Below are 16863 nucleotides of genomic sequence, written 5' to 3' on the forward strand. Positions count from 1 at the left end.
AGGTAATTGGAAGAGGTGAGCTCAGGTAAATGACGAGAACTCTCACTCCAAAGTGAGGAATTTGGTACAGATTAGAGGCAGCATCTGTGCTTTGGTTATGGGCACAGGCTCTGGAGGCAACTAGTGCCCCATTAAAATCCTAACTCTTGGACAACTTACTAGACCTCCCTGTCTCTCAGCCGCAAAATGAAGTTAATAAAAACATCTCCCAAATAGGGTTGTTGGGACGTTGAATGAGATTCAGTGTAAAACACCAAGAAGAGTGCCTGGAACTTGAGACTCACTCACTAATGTTAGCTATGATTATGGGGAGGAGGGGGATGGAGAGGGAGTTGGAAATTAGGGAAGAGTGTTGACAAAATCATCTTCATCTGAACCCCCTAGACCTGACTCATGAAGCTACCTTGCCCAAGACCATTTGATGGGCACACCATTTGGTTTATTAAACTTAATTTTGAGAGCTGCCAACAGAAAGACTCAATACTATTACAGTGTGACTTAAAGGTCACCAAGAAACGTCTCTGTTGTTTCATTGTTTAAAAACTACCCAGGTATTCACCCTTTTGCTTTTATGAGCTAACACCAATTTTTGAAGGGATAGGAAAAAATTCAATTGCAAATTCACTCTCTTACATGTCATTGTATTTGGTTGTGTTTCAATCACATAAGGGGGAATCAAAAGCTTCATTTTGAACAAAATTATGAACACAAAGAACTATGAAGCATTTGGTTGCACAATTAACCTAAAAGATACAGTTCTTACTCTCTATGTACTTAATTATCTAAAAACAAAAAATATTAAGCTTTCTTCTCCTTTCTCTACAAATATAAATGGTTAGGGAATGGAGATCAGAGGAATCTTTATTCACATACCGAATGAGAGGAAAAGAAGTCAACATTTGTCCTTTGGTTCCTATGTCTGATTACTTCTCAAGAAATGAGAGTAATCCCTCATTATCCTAGGCCACTGGGTGATGCTTCCAAGGCACTTCTGGACCCTTCCTGAATAGTAGGCCATCTTGAATTCTTGGATTTATTCCTTCAGCATATAGTTATGGAACACCATTATACTTTTGGCATTGTTCTAGAGGTTGGAGAGAGTGAGCAGCAAAGTGGATGGTGCTTACATGGAATGGAAAGAGAGGGCTCCATGAGCTCAGTGATGGTCATCTTTTTGCTACCTTCTGAAAAGCACAGGATGTTCCAAAGGCCACAACAGATGCTTAAGCCACCTTCCAAGCCCTTTTAGATTTTCTGTTGTCTCTTGAAATGTATCTTGCTCGTAGTGCTGGGTCACCCCAGGACAGATGGTGTGCTCCTTGCTGAACTAATCACCTCTCCAATTCAAAGGCTCAAATTCAGCAACTTTTAAGGAAAGGTTCTGGTCAGTACTGGACCTTCTAAGTGACTCAGTGGGAAAAGAATTTGCCTGCCAAGGCAGGAGTCACAGGAGGCACCGGTTCCATTCCTGGGTCAGGAAGATACCCTGGAGGAAGAAATGGCTATCCACTCCAGTATTCTTGACTGGAAAGCCCATGGTCAGAGGAGTGTGGTGGGCTACCATCCATAGAGTCCTAAAGAGTTGAACACAGCTGAGCATAGGCTGGTGCTGGTTAGTGCCAGTTAGAGTTACTAAAAATATTCACTTAGTTTTCCTCTGCTTATAATTCTAAGTCAATGAGTAGGGCTGGTTGACAACAATATCATACTTATGTAAGGTTATTTGGGTGCATACCAGGTTATCATAGACTCAGCATTGCCATCTTTTGTAAGCCTTTCTGCTCATGAAGGACTCCACTCAAAAATGACCAGAGAGAGGATAAACAATTTATAGACTCTTCCTTCTTAGTTTCCATTTATTTTCCTTCAGCAAAAAAAAGTTCTTAAAATTTGTGAAAATGTGAGAAATAAACAGAGGAATCTGTTTCACTATATGCAATATTCTGAATTGGTATATTTCCCTTTGCTCTTAATAAGACTGCTTAAAAAAAAATGCCATGTGCCATGAGGTAGGGTTAGAAGATCTGACCCCTAATTTGTCACATGGCAGCTGTTGCACTCGCTTGCACACCTGTATGCAGACACACTGTCTCTGTGTCAAGTCTCAAATGTGTTTGCACACTAGGCTTTAAGAATTAATATCAATCTCATATCTATCTATGAGAAAAATGAGACTTTAGTTTTTGTTTTTTTTTTTAAGAAAAGAACCCTGGGCTTCAATGAACCATCAGCAAAAAATGTTGAGGCCATGACTATATGAATGAAAATAGGATGGTCTTCAATCAAAATGCTGTTAAACCTGCACCAAGCTTGACCTATTGTACTGCTTGTGAACAATTTAGAAATTTCTGGGTTGTGATTGTATGCTAACTTGGTGATTCATGGGAAATCCAGATGGGAATCTAATAATTCTTTTTGCCCGGCATGCGGGATCTTAGTTCCCACACCAGGGATTGAACCCATGCCCCCTACAGCAGAAGGGTGGAGTCCCAGGGGAGTCTGGTGGGAATCTAGTAACTCTTGACGACAATGGGTGGTATTCTGTTTCATTTTACAGTAACAGGCTCTAGTAGTCACGTACAAGTTGTTTTGTCTGTGAGATTTAAGCAATGTGAAAGGAAGATGGATACAGATACTCAAAAGCTTAAATACTAAACAAGGTTGACGGCCCTTATGTTTATGAGAAGCTGAGAAAGATGGAAAAAATGTTTATTTTTTTTTAAGATTGGCATCCAAGTTATAGAGATATGAGTAGAGAAATCTTTTAAATAGGAGCACAATTTTAGACTCTGTGCCTTAAGTCTTCATGCAACTAGTTGAAAATGTAGCACTGCTTTTCATTTAACCATGGATAGTTGACATTTTAAAGGACTGGGTGGCAGAAAATTATGTTTATGTAAAAATTGCTTCATCAAATGTGAACACTTTGCTAAGTGGCTTATCATGAATTTTGCCAAATCTCTGAAAAAGCAACAGTTCAAAATGAGATTGAGAGTGTAATTTGAAACAGGATGTCCTGTTTTGTTGGTTTGGCCACTTTGATTAAAACCTTCTGTGAGGCAACTTTCATGATCGGCTGAGATGCAAGTTAACATGACAACAATATGTTGACCTAGAAAACAAAAAGCACAATGGCTCTGTAACCATGAACAGATACAGTTACTTCACTAATTAGTGAAAAGAGCACACCCTATCCCTTAACCACTGCTCCCTGTCCCTCTGCCCCAAGGGGGGAAAAAAAACCAGTTTCAGCAGTGGCTTCTTTTGGACATATGTAAATCCCTTCATGGAAAAGTTACGAAACCCCAGGAAATCCCACTTGTGAATCATTGTAGATTTTGACCCAGAGGTTAGTTCCTATAATGCTCATTTCATGAAAAACTTCCCCCAACCCCCATTTTTAGTGGTTAGTTTGTATAAAAAAAGCTCAAGACTATAAACCTGAAAAACCATAATTTTCCCAAACAGGATTTTTAGCAATTAACAGGTTAAGCTCATTATTCAGACAAAGTCAAAGTCTCTGAGTGTGATTGTATGTGTGTGCATGCCTGCTTAGTCCCTTAGTCTTGTCTGACTCTTTGTGACCCCATGTACTGTAGCCAGCCAGGCTCCTCTGTCCGTGGAATTTTCCAGGCAAGTATACTGGAGAGAGATGCCAGGTCCTGCTACAGAGGATCTTCCTGACCCAGGGATCGAATCCATGTCTCTTGCATCTCCTGCATTGGCAGGCAGCTTCTTTACCACTGAGCCACCTGGGAAGCCCCATGATTGTATAAGCCACAGATTAATGACTATGCTAATCACTATGCTAATCACACATGTGATTATATGTTGTTGTTTAGTTGCTCAGTCATGTCTGATTCTTTGTGACCCCATGGACTGTAGCACTCCAGACTTCCCTGAGACTATTCGCTCAGTCGTGTCCTACTCTTTGCAGCCCCGTGGACTGTAGCCCACCAGGCTCCTCCGTTCATGGGATTCTCCAGGCAAGAATACTGGAGTGGGTTGCCATTTCCTTCTCCAGGGGATCTTCCCAACCCAGGGATAGAACCCAGGTCTCCTGCATTGCAGGCAGACGCTTTAACCTCTGAACCAACAGGGAATCCCAGGCTTCCCTGTCCTTTGCCAACTCCAGGAGGTTGCTCAAACTCAAGTCCATTGAATCAGTAATGCCATCTCGTTCTCTGTCGTCCCCTTCTCCTCCTGCCATCAATCTTTCCCAGCATCAGGGTCTTTTCAAATGAGTCAGTTCTTCACATCAGGTGGCCAAAGTATTGGAGTTTCAGCTTTAGCATCAGTCCTTCCAATGAATATTCAGGACTGATTTCCTTTAGGATGGACTGAATTGATTTCTTTGCAGTCCTAGGGACTCTCAAGAGTCTTCTCCAACACCACAGTTCAAAAGCATCAATTCTTCAGCGTTCAGCTTTCTTTAGGGTGCAACTCTCACTTGCATACATGGCTACTAGAAAAACCATACCATATGGGCCTTTGTTGGCAAAGTAATGTCTCTGCTTTTTAACATGCTGTCTAGGTTGGTCATAGCTTTTCTTCCAAGGAGCAAGTGTGTTTTAATTTCACGGCTGCAGTCACCATCAGCACTGATTTTGGATCCCAAGAAAATAAAGTTTGTCACTGTTTCCATTGTTTCCCCATGTATTTGCCATGAAGTGGTGGGACTGGGTGCCATGATCTTCATTTTTTGAATGTTGAGTTTTAAGCCAGCTTGTTCACTCTCCTCTTTCACCTTCATCAAGAGGCTCTTTAGTTCCTCTTCATTTTCTGCCTTAAGAGTGGTATCATCTGCATACCTGAGGTTATTGATATTTCTCCCAGCAATCTTGATTCCAGCTTGTGCTTCATCTAGCCTGGCATTTTGCATGATATACTCTGCATATAAGTTAAATAAACTGGGTGACAATATACAGCTTTGATGTACTCCTTTCCCAATTTAGAACTATGATTATATGTGCATTGTGGAAAAAAATCATTCAAAGGACCCCAAGGTGATGATGGAATAGGCCACTGAAACCTTGGGGTACTTTGAGTTTTTGCATGACACATATAATTGTATGTCTGATTAGCATAGTCATTAATCTATTTCTGGTATGCATATTCTACATTTATGTTTCCCGAAACCACCTTCGTCTCTGTATGAGACAATTTAAATGACTTGTGTTATAAGGGCGTTGTGGCATTCTCCAAATCATGTGCTTGGCAATTTACTCAAGTAAAGTTGAATACAATGTTTTTTCATTATTCCTATTTTGGGGGCTTCCAGGGCTTCCCAGGTGGCACTAGACTTAAGACAGGAGACTTAAGAGATGTGGGTTCGATCCCTGGGTCAGGAAGACTCCCCGGAAAAGGAAATGGTCACCCACTCCAGTATTTTTGCCTATAAAATCCCATGGACAGGGGAGCTTGACAGGATATGGTCCATAGGGTTGCAAACACCCCAGCATGACTGAAGTGACTTTGCATACAAACACTGATTTTTTACACCATCAGTTCAGTTCAGTTCAGTTGCTCAGTCGTGTCCGACTCTTTGCAGCTTTATACAAAACTGTTTAATCTGTCTTCTGGTGGTTTAGTATTTACAACAGAAATGTTGTATGTTAAATGGTGTACTTTTCAAGCAACCCAAACACCTGGCTAGCATAAATCTTTTAGTGGTAATGCCATTCCACTAGCTCCTTTGTTTCCAGAACTTCTGAAAATCCCTTTGCTAAAGAGTTGGAGAGTGACTGGTCATATAAACCTCAAATATTGCATAGCCCAATGGCTCAGCTGGTAAAGCACTTGCCTGCTAATGCAGGAGATGCAAAAGATGTGGATCTGATCCCTGGGTTCAGAAGATGCCCTGGAGAAGGAAATGGCAACCCATTCCAGTATTCTTGCCTGGAGAATCCCATGGACAGAGTAGCCCAGCAGGCTACAGTCTGTGGGGTCGCAAAGAGTCAGACATGACTGAGCATGCATGCACATACACACACATTGCATAGCCATGAAAATTAAGAAACACTGTTCATATTAGTACATGAGACTTTATGAAGAACAAAATTAAGTGTTTCTGGGCTTCAGGTTATTAACCTCATGGTCAAATAGTCTGTTTAGCTTATGATTTTATTTTTCCATTTCTTAATTCTGGATCCAAGGGCACTAATGATATTTATATAGGAAGTACTTTCTTGGATGGAGGAAAATAGCTTTTCACACTATAAAAACAAATCCAAGATAATAAGCATAGAAACAGGAGGAAGAAATACACCTTAAAAAAACCTTGCCTAGGGCAGCTGTTATTCACACTTTTACCTTGTGTGTCGTGAACAAAAATGTATACAGATTTAGGTTAGAATATGAATGCATTTTTTGTATGGTTGGTTATATACTGTGAATTAAATGTAGTCCATTGTTGTTTTAGCCTCTTTAAAAAAAAGAAAAATGCAAATGTAGTTCATCTCTAATCCAGGAGTCCTTGATTGACTAATGTCACAGGCTTGTTTAATACTGTGTCTCCCCATTGATCTTAACTACTTCTTTTGGCTATATCCTAACTCCCACTTTTATCATTTCTGCAGAATCTTTAGGCATTGCATCTTATCCAGGCACACTTTGTTTTATTGCACTCTGCATATATTGTGGTTTTTTACAAATTGAAGATTTGTGATAACCTTGTGTTGTTTCATGATGGTTAGCATTTGTTAGCAATAAAACTTAAAGCATGTACTTTTTAAAAAACAGTGCTATTGCACACTTAATAGATAATAGTATAGTGTGAACGTACTTGTACATGCACTGGGAAGCCCCCAAATTTGTTGATTTCCTTTGTTTCAGTAGTCTGGAACCAAACTTGTGGGATCTCCAAGGTATTCCTGTTAACTTGCAGAGGTATCTTGTCTGGTTTTATGACTGATTTAATGACTTTAAAACATTTGGCTCCTTAATTTACAGTTAGAAAACACTGGAGAGGCAAAAAAGGAAGCTCTTTTATTCTTTTTTTAATGTTGTGGTAGTTACACCGTCCCTCCTTCTTCATTTCAGGGCAGACAGCTTGACGTCGGCACACCTCACAATCTGAGTGAACCGGTGAGTAATTGCTTCTACTGCCCGGGACTTTACAGTGTTTGCATTGATAAAAAAGGGACAAAAGTCAGTTTTGATTACCGTAATAATTCCTAAGTAAAAGCTCATTTAATTGTGCCCAATGGAGGAAGCTGGATGGAAAATAGAGAGAAGTCTGCATCACAGATTATTCAAACATGAGTTCAGGGACAGTGTGTTGAAGTGGAAAGAACATAGGACTAAGCCAAGACCATGATTTTGATTATACCTAGCTGTGTTCTGGAGAAGGAAATGGCAACCCGCTCCAGTGATCTTGCCTGGAGAATCCCAGGGACGGGGGAGCCTGCTGGGCTGCCGTCTCTGGGGTTGCACAGAGTCGGACACGACTAAAGCTACTTAGCAGTAGCAGCAGCTGTGTTCAGTTCAGTTCAGTTGCTCAGTCCTGTCCAACTCTCTGAGACCCCATGGACTGCAGAGTGCCAGGCTTCCCTGTCCATCACCAACTCCCAGAGCTTGCTCAAACTCATGTCCATCGAGTCAGTGATGTCATCCAACCATCTCCTCCTCTGTTGTCCCCTTCTCCGGCCTTCAATCTTTCCCAACATCAGGGTCTTTTCTAATGAGTCAATTCTTCACATGAAGTGGCCAAAATATTGGAGCTTCAGCTTTAGCATCAGTCCTTCCAATGAATGTGGCTTTGGCCAAATTACTTAAAATTTTTGAGATGTAGTTAAAACTACTAAAATATGGGTATTCTGAGAGGGTTGGATTAGACGGTGTCTGCTCTTTTCTCTATCAGTTACATTTGTAGTCTTATTTCTTTCCTGCACCTGTATCCATTTACGCAATATGTGTTTGGTGAGTCCAAGTATAGGTATAAACCAGGCACTGTGCTGTGTAGTAGAGACTTAAGAATGAGTAAAATAGTGTCTCTGTTTCAAAGGACTCACAGTCTTGTAGGAGAGACAGACATGTACATAAAATCATAGCCAGACAGCATTGTGAGAGTCAGAACAGCGGTGGGTGGGAGGAGAAAGAAGAATACACAGGAGGAAAAGCAGCTTGCTTGCCTGCAGGTGTTGCATGGCTAAAACTAGAAAGATGAAGAGTTTTCTAGAAGGACTAGAGGGGAAAGGTACAGTAATCAGAGGGAGCCTTTTGTGTCCAGACCCAGAGGTTTGAGACAGCTGAGTTGTGCAGAAAAGGAGGGGTACTTCAGCTTGCTTGGGGGAGTGTGCGTGTGCAGAGACAGGAAGTAGAAGACTGGGCTTTGGGCTAGATGGTGGAGAGTTTGGCATACCATGTTGGGAATATTTGGTTTCAATGACACACAGGGTTTTAGATAGGATAAGGATATGATTAGGTTTTGTTGTCCCCCATGAAGCTGTTAGCAAGCAGTGGTGGGCCCAGAAAAACAAGGACAGTGAGTGAGCAAGGAACCAAGACAGAGTCCAGGCAACAAAGAAGTGAATCCGTAGAACTTGGTGATGGATTGTCTGTGAGGATGGGGTGGGAAGGCAGTGAAAGGAGGAGAAGCTGCCCTGACTCCTGGCTCAGGCAGCTCAGAAGACTGAAGCATGTTAATAGAAAACATAGGAGAGAGAGCAAATTCAAGGGTACAAAGGGAGGAATTTGATGTTTCATCTGCTGAATTTGGGGCTTCCGAGGTGGCCCTTGGAGAAGGCAATGGCACCCCACTCCAGTACTCTTGCCTGGAAAAACCCATGGACGGAGGAGCCTGGTAGGCTGCAGTCCATGGGGTCGCTAAAAGTCAGACACGACTGAGTGACTTCACTTTCACTTTTCACTTTCATGCATTGGAGAAGGCAATGGCAACCCACTCCAGTGTTCTTGCCTGGAGGATCCCAGGGACGGGGGAGCCTGGTGGGCTGCCGTCTATGGGGTCGCACAGAGTCAGACACGACTGAAGTGACTTAGCAGGTGGCCCTAGTGGTGAAGAACCTGCTTGCCAATGCAGGAGATGTAAGAGACATGAGTTCGATCCCTGGGTAGAGAAGATCCCCTGGAGGAGGAAATGGCAACTCACTCCAGTATCTGAGGTGTTTGTCAGGACTCAAATGGAACTGTTAAACAAACAGTTGAAATCTGGGTCTGGAGCTCAGGAAGGGGTCTCCGCTGAAGTTCAAATTCGGATGGTTGATACTGAGACGGGAGATGAACTCAGTCTTGGAGAACCTGAAGAGTGAAAAGAGAAAAAGTTGAGGATAGGACATAGACATGAAAGGAAAAAGGAGAAGAAAAAAAAAGAGAGATGGCAGAGCAGAAGGAACTGAGGGAAGGGGAAGGCGATTTAGGTGTTATTGCAGCCTGGGGACTGAATGGTCCACGCAATCACAGGCGCAGACAAACCAGGTAAGGAGGCACAAGCTGAATCTGTCCAGTGGGAGGTCAGGGCAGCCGACTTCCCAGACTATCCACCTACCTCAGTTTTGATGTGCTGCCTCTGCTTGAGTCTCCAGCTTTAGGTTTTGCCTGTTGCGTGGTACACCCCGAGGACCTATATAATGTGCTCGACACCATGCTGTCCTGGACTTCCCCTGCACCAAGCGCCCAGTGGACAGTGTGTTCCCAGACATTCCGTTGCTCCCTGGGATCTAGGCCTGCCCGCCCCAGGCTAGACTCCACTCAGCAACCCTGAGCCACTCACTCCAAGCCCTCCTCTGTGAATACGACATCTCTGCTTACAATCTCAAAAGTCCTGCTTGCTGCGAGGCCACAGATTCCTTGGTAGACAGATTTCTACTTCGGGAACACTTTGTTACTATTTGCACTTTCAGGTGACTAGAAAAATCACACTTCTTCAGTCATCACTGTCTCTTACTCTCTCTTACAGTGCATCCAAGGATGTCATTTCTGGAATTCGGCAGATCAGGAAAACTGTGCCTTAAAGTGTGTAAGTATTAATTATGTTTCTGTTTTGATATTAATGTTTTCCTCAAGAGAGACATTCTCCACGAGGATTCCCATGTGAGTTTCCATTGGCTTTTAATTAGCTTGCTTGACTCTAAAGCAAAAGTATGAGTAATACATAATGGAAATGGAGTAATGGAGAAAATGAGATCACTTTTGTTTTTTTAATTAATTTGGCTTTGTGGGGTCTTAGTTGTGGCACATGGAGTCTTTGTTTGCATCACGGGAGATCTTTCATTGTGGTGCATAGACTCTTTAGTTGTGGAGTGAGCTCAGGAGTTGCAGTGTGAGGGCTTAGTTCCTCTGTGGCATGCGAGACCTTAATTTCCCAACCAGGGATTGAACTTGCATCCTCTGCATTGCAAAGTGGATTCTTAACCCCTGGACCATCAGGGAAGTCCCAAAATCAACATTATTAATGCAACTGGTGAACTGGCAACCAAAAGAAGTTAATGCAAACCATGGAAGCCAGAATGACCAATTGCTCCAAACTATAGTGACTTTTTAGTAGAATGTTAAGTATTTGTTAAATGTCCTAGTCCTACACTTCTCAAATTTTAATATGCAAATATCTGGGATCTTGCTAAAATGCAGATTCTGATTCACTAGGTTTTGTGTGGGGACTAGAAATTCTGTGCTTGTAACATGCGCCTAGGTGATGCAATGCTGGGTGTTTCCAGACCACACTTTGAAAGGACTTAGATCACATTCAAGGTTTCTCTGTGGGGAACATGAAAACAGTCTAACCCAGAGGGCACACACACCTAGGTTTACTTCACTTCGTGTAGGAAATACATTCCCTAATACTTTTTCATTTATCCTGGCTTTGCCAATTAGTGCGTGACTTCGTTAAGGTACTTGGTACTTTACTTTCCTAATAGGTAAATTCAGATAATAAGCGAATCCCTGCTAAGGATAGTGGTTGTTACACTATAATTAATTACTTCAATCTCATGGATAAGAGTTTTGTAATTTAAAAATGGGTTGCTTTGTTCAGTTCAGAGATTAAATTAGTTAGGATCATGATAACTTTAGGTAATATCATTTTCTTGAACTTCCTTGGTGGTTGAGATGGTAAAGAATCCACTTGCAATTCGGGAGACCTGGGTTCAGTCCCTTGTGAAGATCCCCTGGAGGGGTGCATGGCAACCCACTCTAGTATTTTTGCCTGGAGAATCCCCATGGACAGTGGAGCTTGATGGGGTGGAGTCCATGGGGTCACAAAAGAGTTGGACACGACTGAGCGACTAAGCACACAGAATATCATTTTCTATTAAAGACTCAAATTATAGCATTGAGATTTAAATAAGGATATTAACGTCTTCTTGTGTATAGTCAGTCCTCACAGCTTTTCTTGTACAGGTGTCCTCACAGATCTCAGCTCCAGGAGTCACTTACACCCACTCTCCTGCTTGTGATGGTGTGCTTCATAGACTGGAAGTTACCAAAGGTTGGAGCAGGTGCTGTTTGGACTTGTGAACAATCACACACTCTACATACACTTTTCCAGGGACTTCCTGGGTGGCCTGGTGGCTGAGACTCCACACTCCCAGTGCAGAGAGCTGTAGTTTGATCCCTGGCTGGGAAACTAGATCCCACATGCTGCAACTAAGACCCAGTGCAGTCAAGCAAATACACAAGCGAAAAAATAAAAACAGTGTTCCGTGTCCTTGGTAGCACATTGTCCAGATGGTAGTTTGAATCATTATTTGCCTAGTCATGTGTTTAATATCCTTTGCCAACATGTAGGGCCATCAGGGGAGGACGCTTTCTGTCTTGTTCACACTGTCCCCTGCACCAAACACAGTGAGGGGCACGTAGCTAGTGCTCAGACTGCACTGAGTGAGTGAAGGAATGAGAAGTACCATTTGTTGGGGGAATCAGTCCAGCAAGCAGAGTGGATGCTGGAGTGGCCAGTTTGGGCAGAAGAATCTGCTGGCCTTTCCTAACCAGACCTATTGGTGGCTTTTCATTTCCGATTCTGTGGCCCTGGGCACCTACCAACATCCCTTCATTCTCTAACCTGGTCCATCACCGATTACTGCTTATTTTGAGATTTTCTAGTAGACATCATGTGTCCTTTTTTTTTCCAGTGATGCAAAGAACATACTTTTTATAGCAGTTTGTACAGTGGCCTTCTGCACAGAAGGCCCAGCTCTGGAATCTTTTGCTTTGGATTATTCTTTATTGATTATTTTGTCATGTGCTCATGCCCCATTGCTCAGCCTTATCCAACTCTTTGTGACCCTTTGGACCATAGCCCACCAGACTCCTCTGTCCAAGGGGTTTTTCAGGCAAGAATATTGGAATGGGTTGCCATATCCTCCTCCAGGTGGTCTTCCTAACCCAGGGATTGAAGCTGAGTCTCCTGTGTCTCCTGCATTGAAGGTGGATTCTTTTACCCGCTGAACCACAGGGGAAGCATTTTGTCGATGGTGGGGCATAAATTAATTTGGTAGAAATGCCTAGCTAAGTGTCATTAAAATTATTTACAACTCTAAAGGTTTTAAGTAATTTTTCTTTCCTTTTTCCTCCATGCAGAATGAAACCTATGCTGCAGTTTGTGAGGTGAGTGCCAGTCACTTGCAAAAAAGGTGTCATTAAACCCCACGTCCTTCTCTCTTATCCTTAAAACACGATTAAAATAAGGATAAAGAAGGCTGAGTCATTCTTGGTGCACAGAAATGTTCTTCCTAGGAGTGCTCTAACTCTGGGTGTAAAAATGACTGTGTGTTTCTATCTTTGACTCAGGTATTTGCTGTGCTCTACATATCTATGTGCACATATAAAATGCATATATGAACGTACATAGATGTGTGTATGCACTCATACACATTCACATGTGTACATATATATTACTCTAATCTGGTTTGAAAGGTTCTTCTGATTCCCGAAGCCTGGGTGGTGGGAAGAGAGGAAAAGGCACAGTGGGGATACCCTCATCTCTGCTGATTTCACCTCTTCCCCCTAAAGCCTGTGGGTTATCATTAAATACAGTGTATTCAAAGATAACCTTTTATTTATTTGTTTATTTATTTTCTCTTTTGGCCACATTCCACAGCAGGGATCGAACCCATGCTCTCTGCATAGGAAGTGCAGGATCTTAACCACTTGACTACCAGGAACGTTGCAGAAGAGTACTCTTAGGTTGCAATCTTCTTCCTTATTCAGGAAACTCCTTTGGCAACACAGCTTTTTAAAATTTAAATTTCAGTTAATTTACTTCTTGCTATGATAATAAGGGACCTCATACTGACTCTGGCTGCCCAGGTGTCTTCCAATTACCCTCTCCTCTAGCCCCACGGGAGGTCTCTCCCCTGCACTTGACCTTCTTCTCCTTCAGTCTTCTTCAATTAAAATTTCCTGTCCAGGATTCTATACCCTGCAGAATTTATTTTAGTTTATTTGACAATAGGTACTTATGATGAAACTGCATTATTTCTCAGTTTCACATCTATGCTGTATTCTATTTAAAATGTCCTTGAAACCAGAGAACAGAACTATCCTATCATGCCTGAGGAAGAGATACAGATGAGCATTCATTAGTAAAATAGAAAAAATTCCTTCAAATAGAAAATAAAAGCCAAAAATTAAATTGGAATATTCTCTCAATAGTCTGTGGTGACCCTGTATCTGAGTGATTTTTCCTTGGGTGGTTGAGTTAGCTAGGAAGAAATAAAACAAAGAGGAAAAATTGCTCCTTATGTAAATAGACAATTAAAGCTCATTCCTGGATGAGATTAAAAAAAAAAAAAAAAAGACAAGCCTGAGAACTCTTTTATGTGACCAAAACAAAAGCAGCAGCCAAAATAACAGTCCCGTAGAGGATTGCGTTTAGAAACCAGAGAGCGAATGTGCCTGAAGCATCCAAGCAGTTTAGGACTGGGTTTCATTCTCCTTTTTTAAACTTTGTTAATTTAAAGCCTTTTTTTTTTTTTTTCAGTTGGAGGATAATTGCTTTACACTGTTGTGTTAATTTCTGCTGTACAACAACGTGAATCTGCAGAATGTATACATGTATCTCTTCCCTCTAAAGCCTCCCTCCCACTCCCTGCATCGCGCCCTTCTAGGTCATCACAGGGCACAGAGCTGAGCTCCCTGCGTTACACAGCAGCTTCCCACTAGCTATTTATGTTACATATGGCAGTGTATACTCATCAATGCTGTTTTCTCAGTTCGTCCCACCCCCCTCCCGCCCTGTGTCCACACGTTCATTCTCTGCATCGGCATCTCTGTTCCTCGAGGACTGGGTCTCTAGTGCGATAGTTCACTGTTCATCACTATGCTGCCCCGTCGTGCTTAGGTAATGTGTACCCTTGCTCTCTATTGTAACATGTAATCATTCTATCTTTCCTATTATGTTTTGCTACTTTATACATTAAATAATGTAGACCTGAACAGTCATACATGCTCGATAGAGGTGGAGGTAAAGAGAGAGATATAGAGATAGATATTTTTAACTCAGCTGCTCACACCTTTAGGAAATTTGAACTCCTTGACCATCTCAACGCTTCCACCTAGAAAGCTTGGTATTTGCCCACATGTTTCTTGGAGGGAATAGTTTTAGAAGTGGTAGCTTGCAAGGTGTAGTTCGGAAACTGATGTGAGCAAGTGAGATGGCTTATCCCTGATAATTTAGAACACAAATTAGATTATTCTGATCTAGAAGGTTCTAAAAACCTTTCTCATTGCCATTTAAGAAAAAGTAGAAACTACCAGTGCTTGCTGGCTCATCCACCTCATCTTGCCTCCTGTTCCTTGTTCTCTGCACCGGCCATACAGGCCTTTCCCTCATCTCCGAGTCTATGCGGCATATTCCTCCCTCAAGGCATTTGCCCTTGTCCAGATTTTTTCAAGGCCAGCTCCTTCTGATCACTCAGGTCTTGTCTTGAAGGTCACCTCTGCGTGGTTCTTCCTGACCACCCTAACTAAAGTTAGCCCCCTTCCTGTCTGGTCATGCCTTATGTCTTTGACTTTTATCTTCCTCCTGGGTGCGTGCTAAGTCTCCTCATTCATGTCCAACTCTTTGTGACCTTTGGACCATAGCCCACCAGGCTCCTCTGTCCATGGGATTCCCCAGGCAAGAATACATTATCCAAGCGTACTTTATTTTTTAAGTTAGTTACTTTGTTATTGTGTATTTTCTTCTAAGAGAACATAAATTCCATGAAGTCAGGGAACTTACTGGTCTTATACATTGCCATAGCCTTAAAATCTAAAACAGTGCTTGGCATGTAAAAGGTATCAGTAAATGTTTTTTGAATGAATGACTTTTTAGATGAAGCCACAGTTCATATGGAGACTCTGCAATAGAGGCATCCAGGGAGGGTGGTGGGGCCTGTCCTCCTTGAGCTGCAGGAATAACAAAAGACAGCAGATGTGACAGTCAGGGAAACACAGGAGTGGAGCCAGAGGGATGATGATAAAAGAGATCTTACTGCTCTGAGAACAGAGACAGCAGATGGGTGTAGCCCCTGGGAAGGATGAACTTGGCTTTCAGTGGGAATGGCAGCTCAGTAGCCTAGAATATGTTGTACAAATGCCCCATCCAGGGCTTTCGGCTCAGATTCTGTGGACTTCTTAAATCCAAATTCCTTTAAGTTCTCTCCAGGGCAACTTGAGTTTGAGAAACACTGGATAACTTCATTTGAAGTCTAATGTTAGATTAGAGAGAGAGAGAGAGAAAGTGAGATAGAGGGAGGAAGGCACAGAGAGAGAGGGAGAGACAAAAGAAGGAAATCCTATTCAATAGCTTTGCCTCCACTCGAGATAACATTTAAACTCTTTGGAGTACAAACTTCTAGTTATAAGATTAACAAGTTCTGGGAATCTAATGTTACAACATGGTGATTACAGCTAATATGTAATACATAATATGTATTATGTTCTTGAATGCTGCCAAAGAGTTGATTTTAAATATTCTCATCACAAAGCAGAAATGGTAATTATATGATGGAATGAAGGTGTTAGCTTATGGTGGTAATCATTTATCTTAATAAAGCTGGGAAAAAAAGGCAAGCTTCATTGAAGTAAACAAAACATTTAAGCTCCTGGATAGGTCAGAACTAGCTGTGTTACCAAATACTCATTATTCCATTTCCTTCCTTCTTCCTCAGTTTTCTTTCTTGAAAAGAAAATCCCAGGTTAATGATAATTTTGCTGCCACTTGGTACATTTATTCTCTGCAGTTAATGAATGTGTTGAGTGTATTTTACTGAAACCTCAAAGAAGATGTGAAAAGTATACTAGACCCTTAAGGTAAATAATCCTGAGCCCAGACTGAAGTATTTAATCCTTAACTAAGCAAACCTGGGCTTATCAGGCTCCACTTCCTTGGAGAGCACAGATCAAATATGGGATAGTTGAATATTTGCAAATTAAACAGCCCTTCTCTACCTGGACATGCAGAGTAAATGCAATGAGTCATGGTTTCCCCTATTATCATGAGAAACAATAGAATGTTGTCCTAGGTATTATAATTATAAACTGAATGAGAGAGGGAAGATTGATCGTGATTGTGTTGTAGTTTTATGCTGTGTGCCTTTTCTCCTTGTTTTTTCTCCTCCTAACTATTGTTAATGTTAAAAGTTGCAGGAAATTTGTGTCTCAGCCACCAAAATGTTTACTCTTTTTCAGTTCATGAGATGGGATGTTAATCACCGTTAGGTTTTTGTAGACCTTAAAATTTAACTTTGGCCCTAAGTCATTCATTGAAATGTTCAGTTGCTCTGAAGTTTATAGTCCACTTTTAATTTTTCAAGGAAGGCATGGATACATAAAATAAATAGGCTTCATTTTAGGCTAGAGTTTTAAGTAACTCACTAAACCTTTGACTAAGATAGCAAACATATAATTGCATTGTTGAGCTCA

At 41.7% G+C, this 16863-nt stretch overlaps 1 protein-coding gene across 1 annotated transcript in view; it reads left to right on the forward strand.

Moving 5' to 3' along the window:
- Positions 1-16863, forward strand: part of ROS1 (ROS proto-oncogene 1, receptor tyrosine kinase) — a 135463-nt gene that overhangs the window by 18685 nt on the left and 99915 nt on the right. The window contains exons 3-5 of the mRNA XM_055534733.1: positions 7042-7086; positions 9917-9976; positions 12535-12561. Of these exons, the coding sequence (XP_055390708.1) occupies positions 7042-7086; positions 9917-9976; positions 12535-12561 (132 nt within the window). The remainder of the gene's footprint in view (positions 1-7041; positions 7087-9916; positions 9977-12534; positions 12562-16863) is intronic.

This window comes from Bubalus kerabau, chromosome 9, assembly GCF_029407905.1.
Source record: "Bubalus kerabau isolate K-KA32 ecotype Philippines breed swamp buffalo chromosome 9, PCC_UOA_SB_1v2, whole genome shotgun sequence".
Lineage (NCBI taxonomy): Eukaryota > Metazoa > Chordata > Mammalia > Artiodactyla > Bovidae > Bubalus > Bubalus kerabau.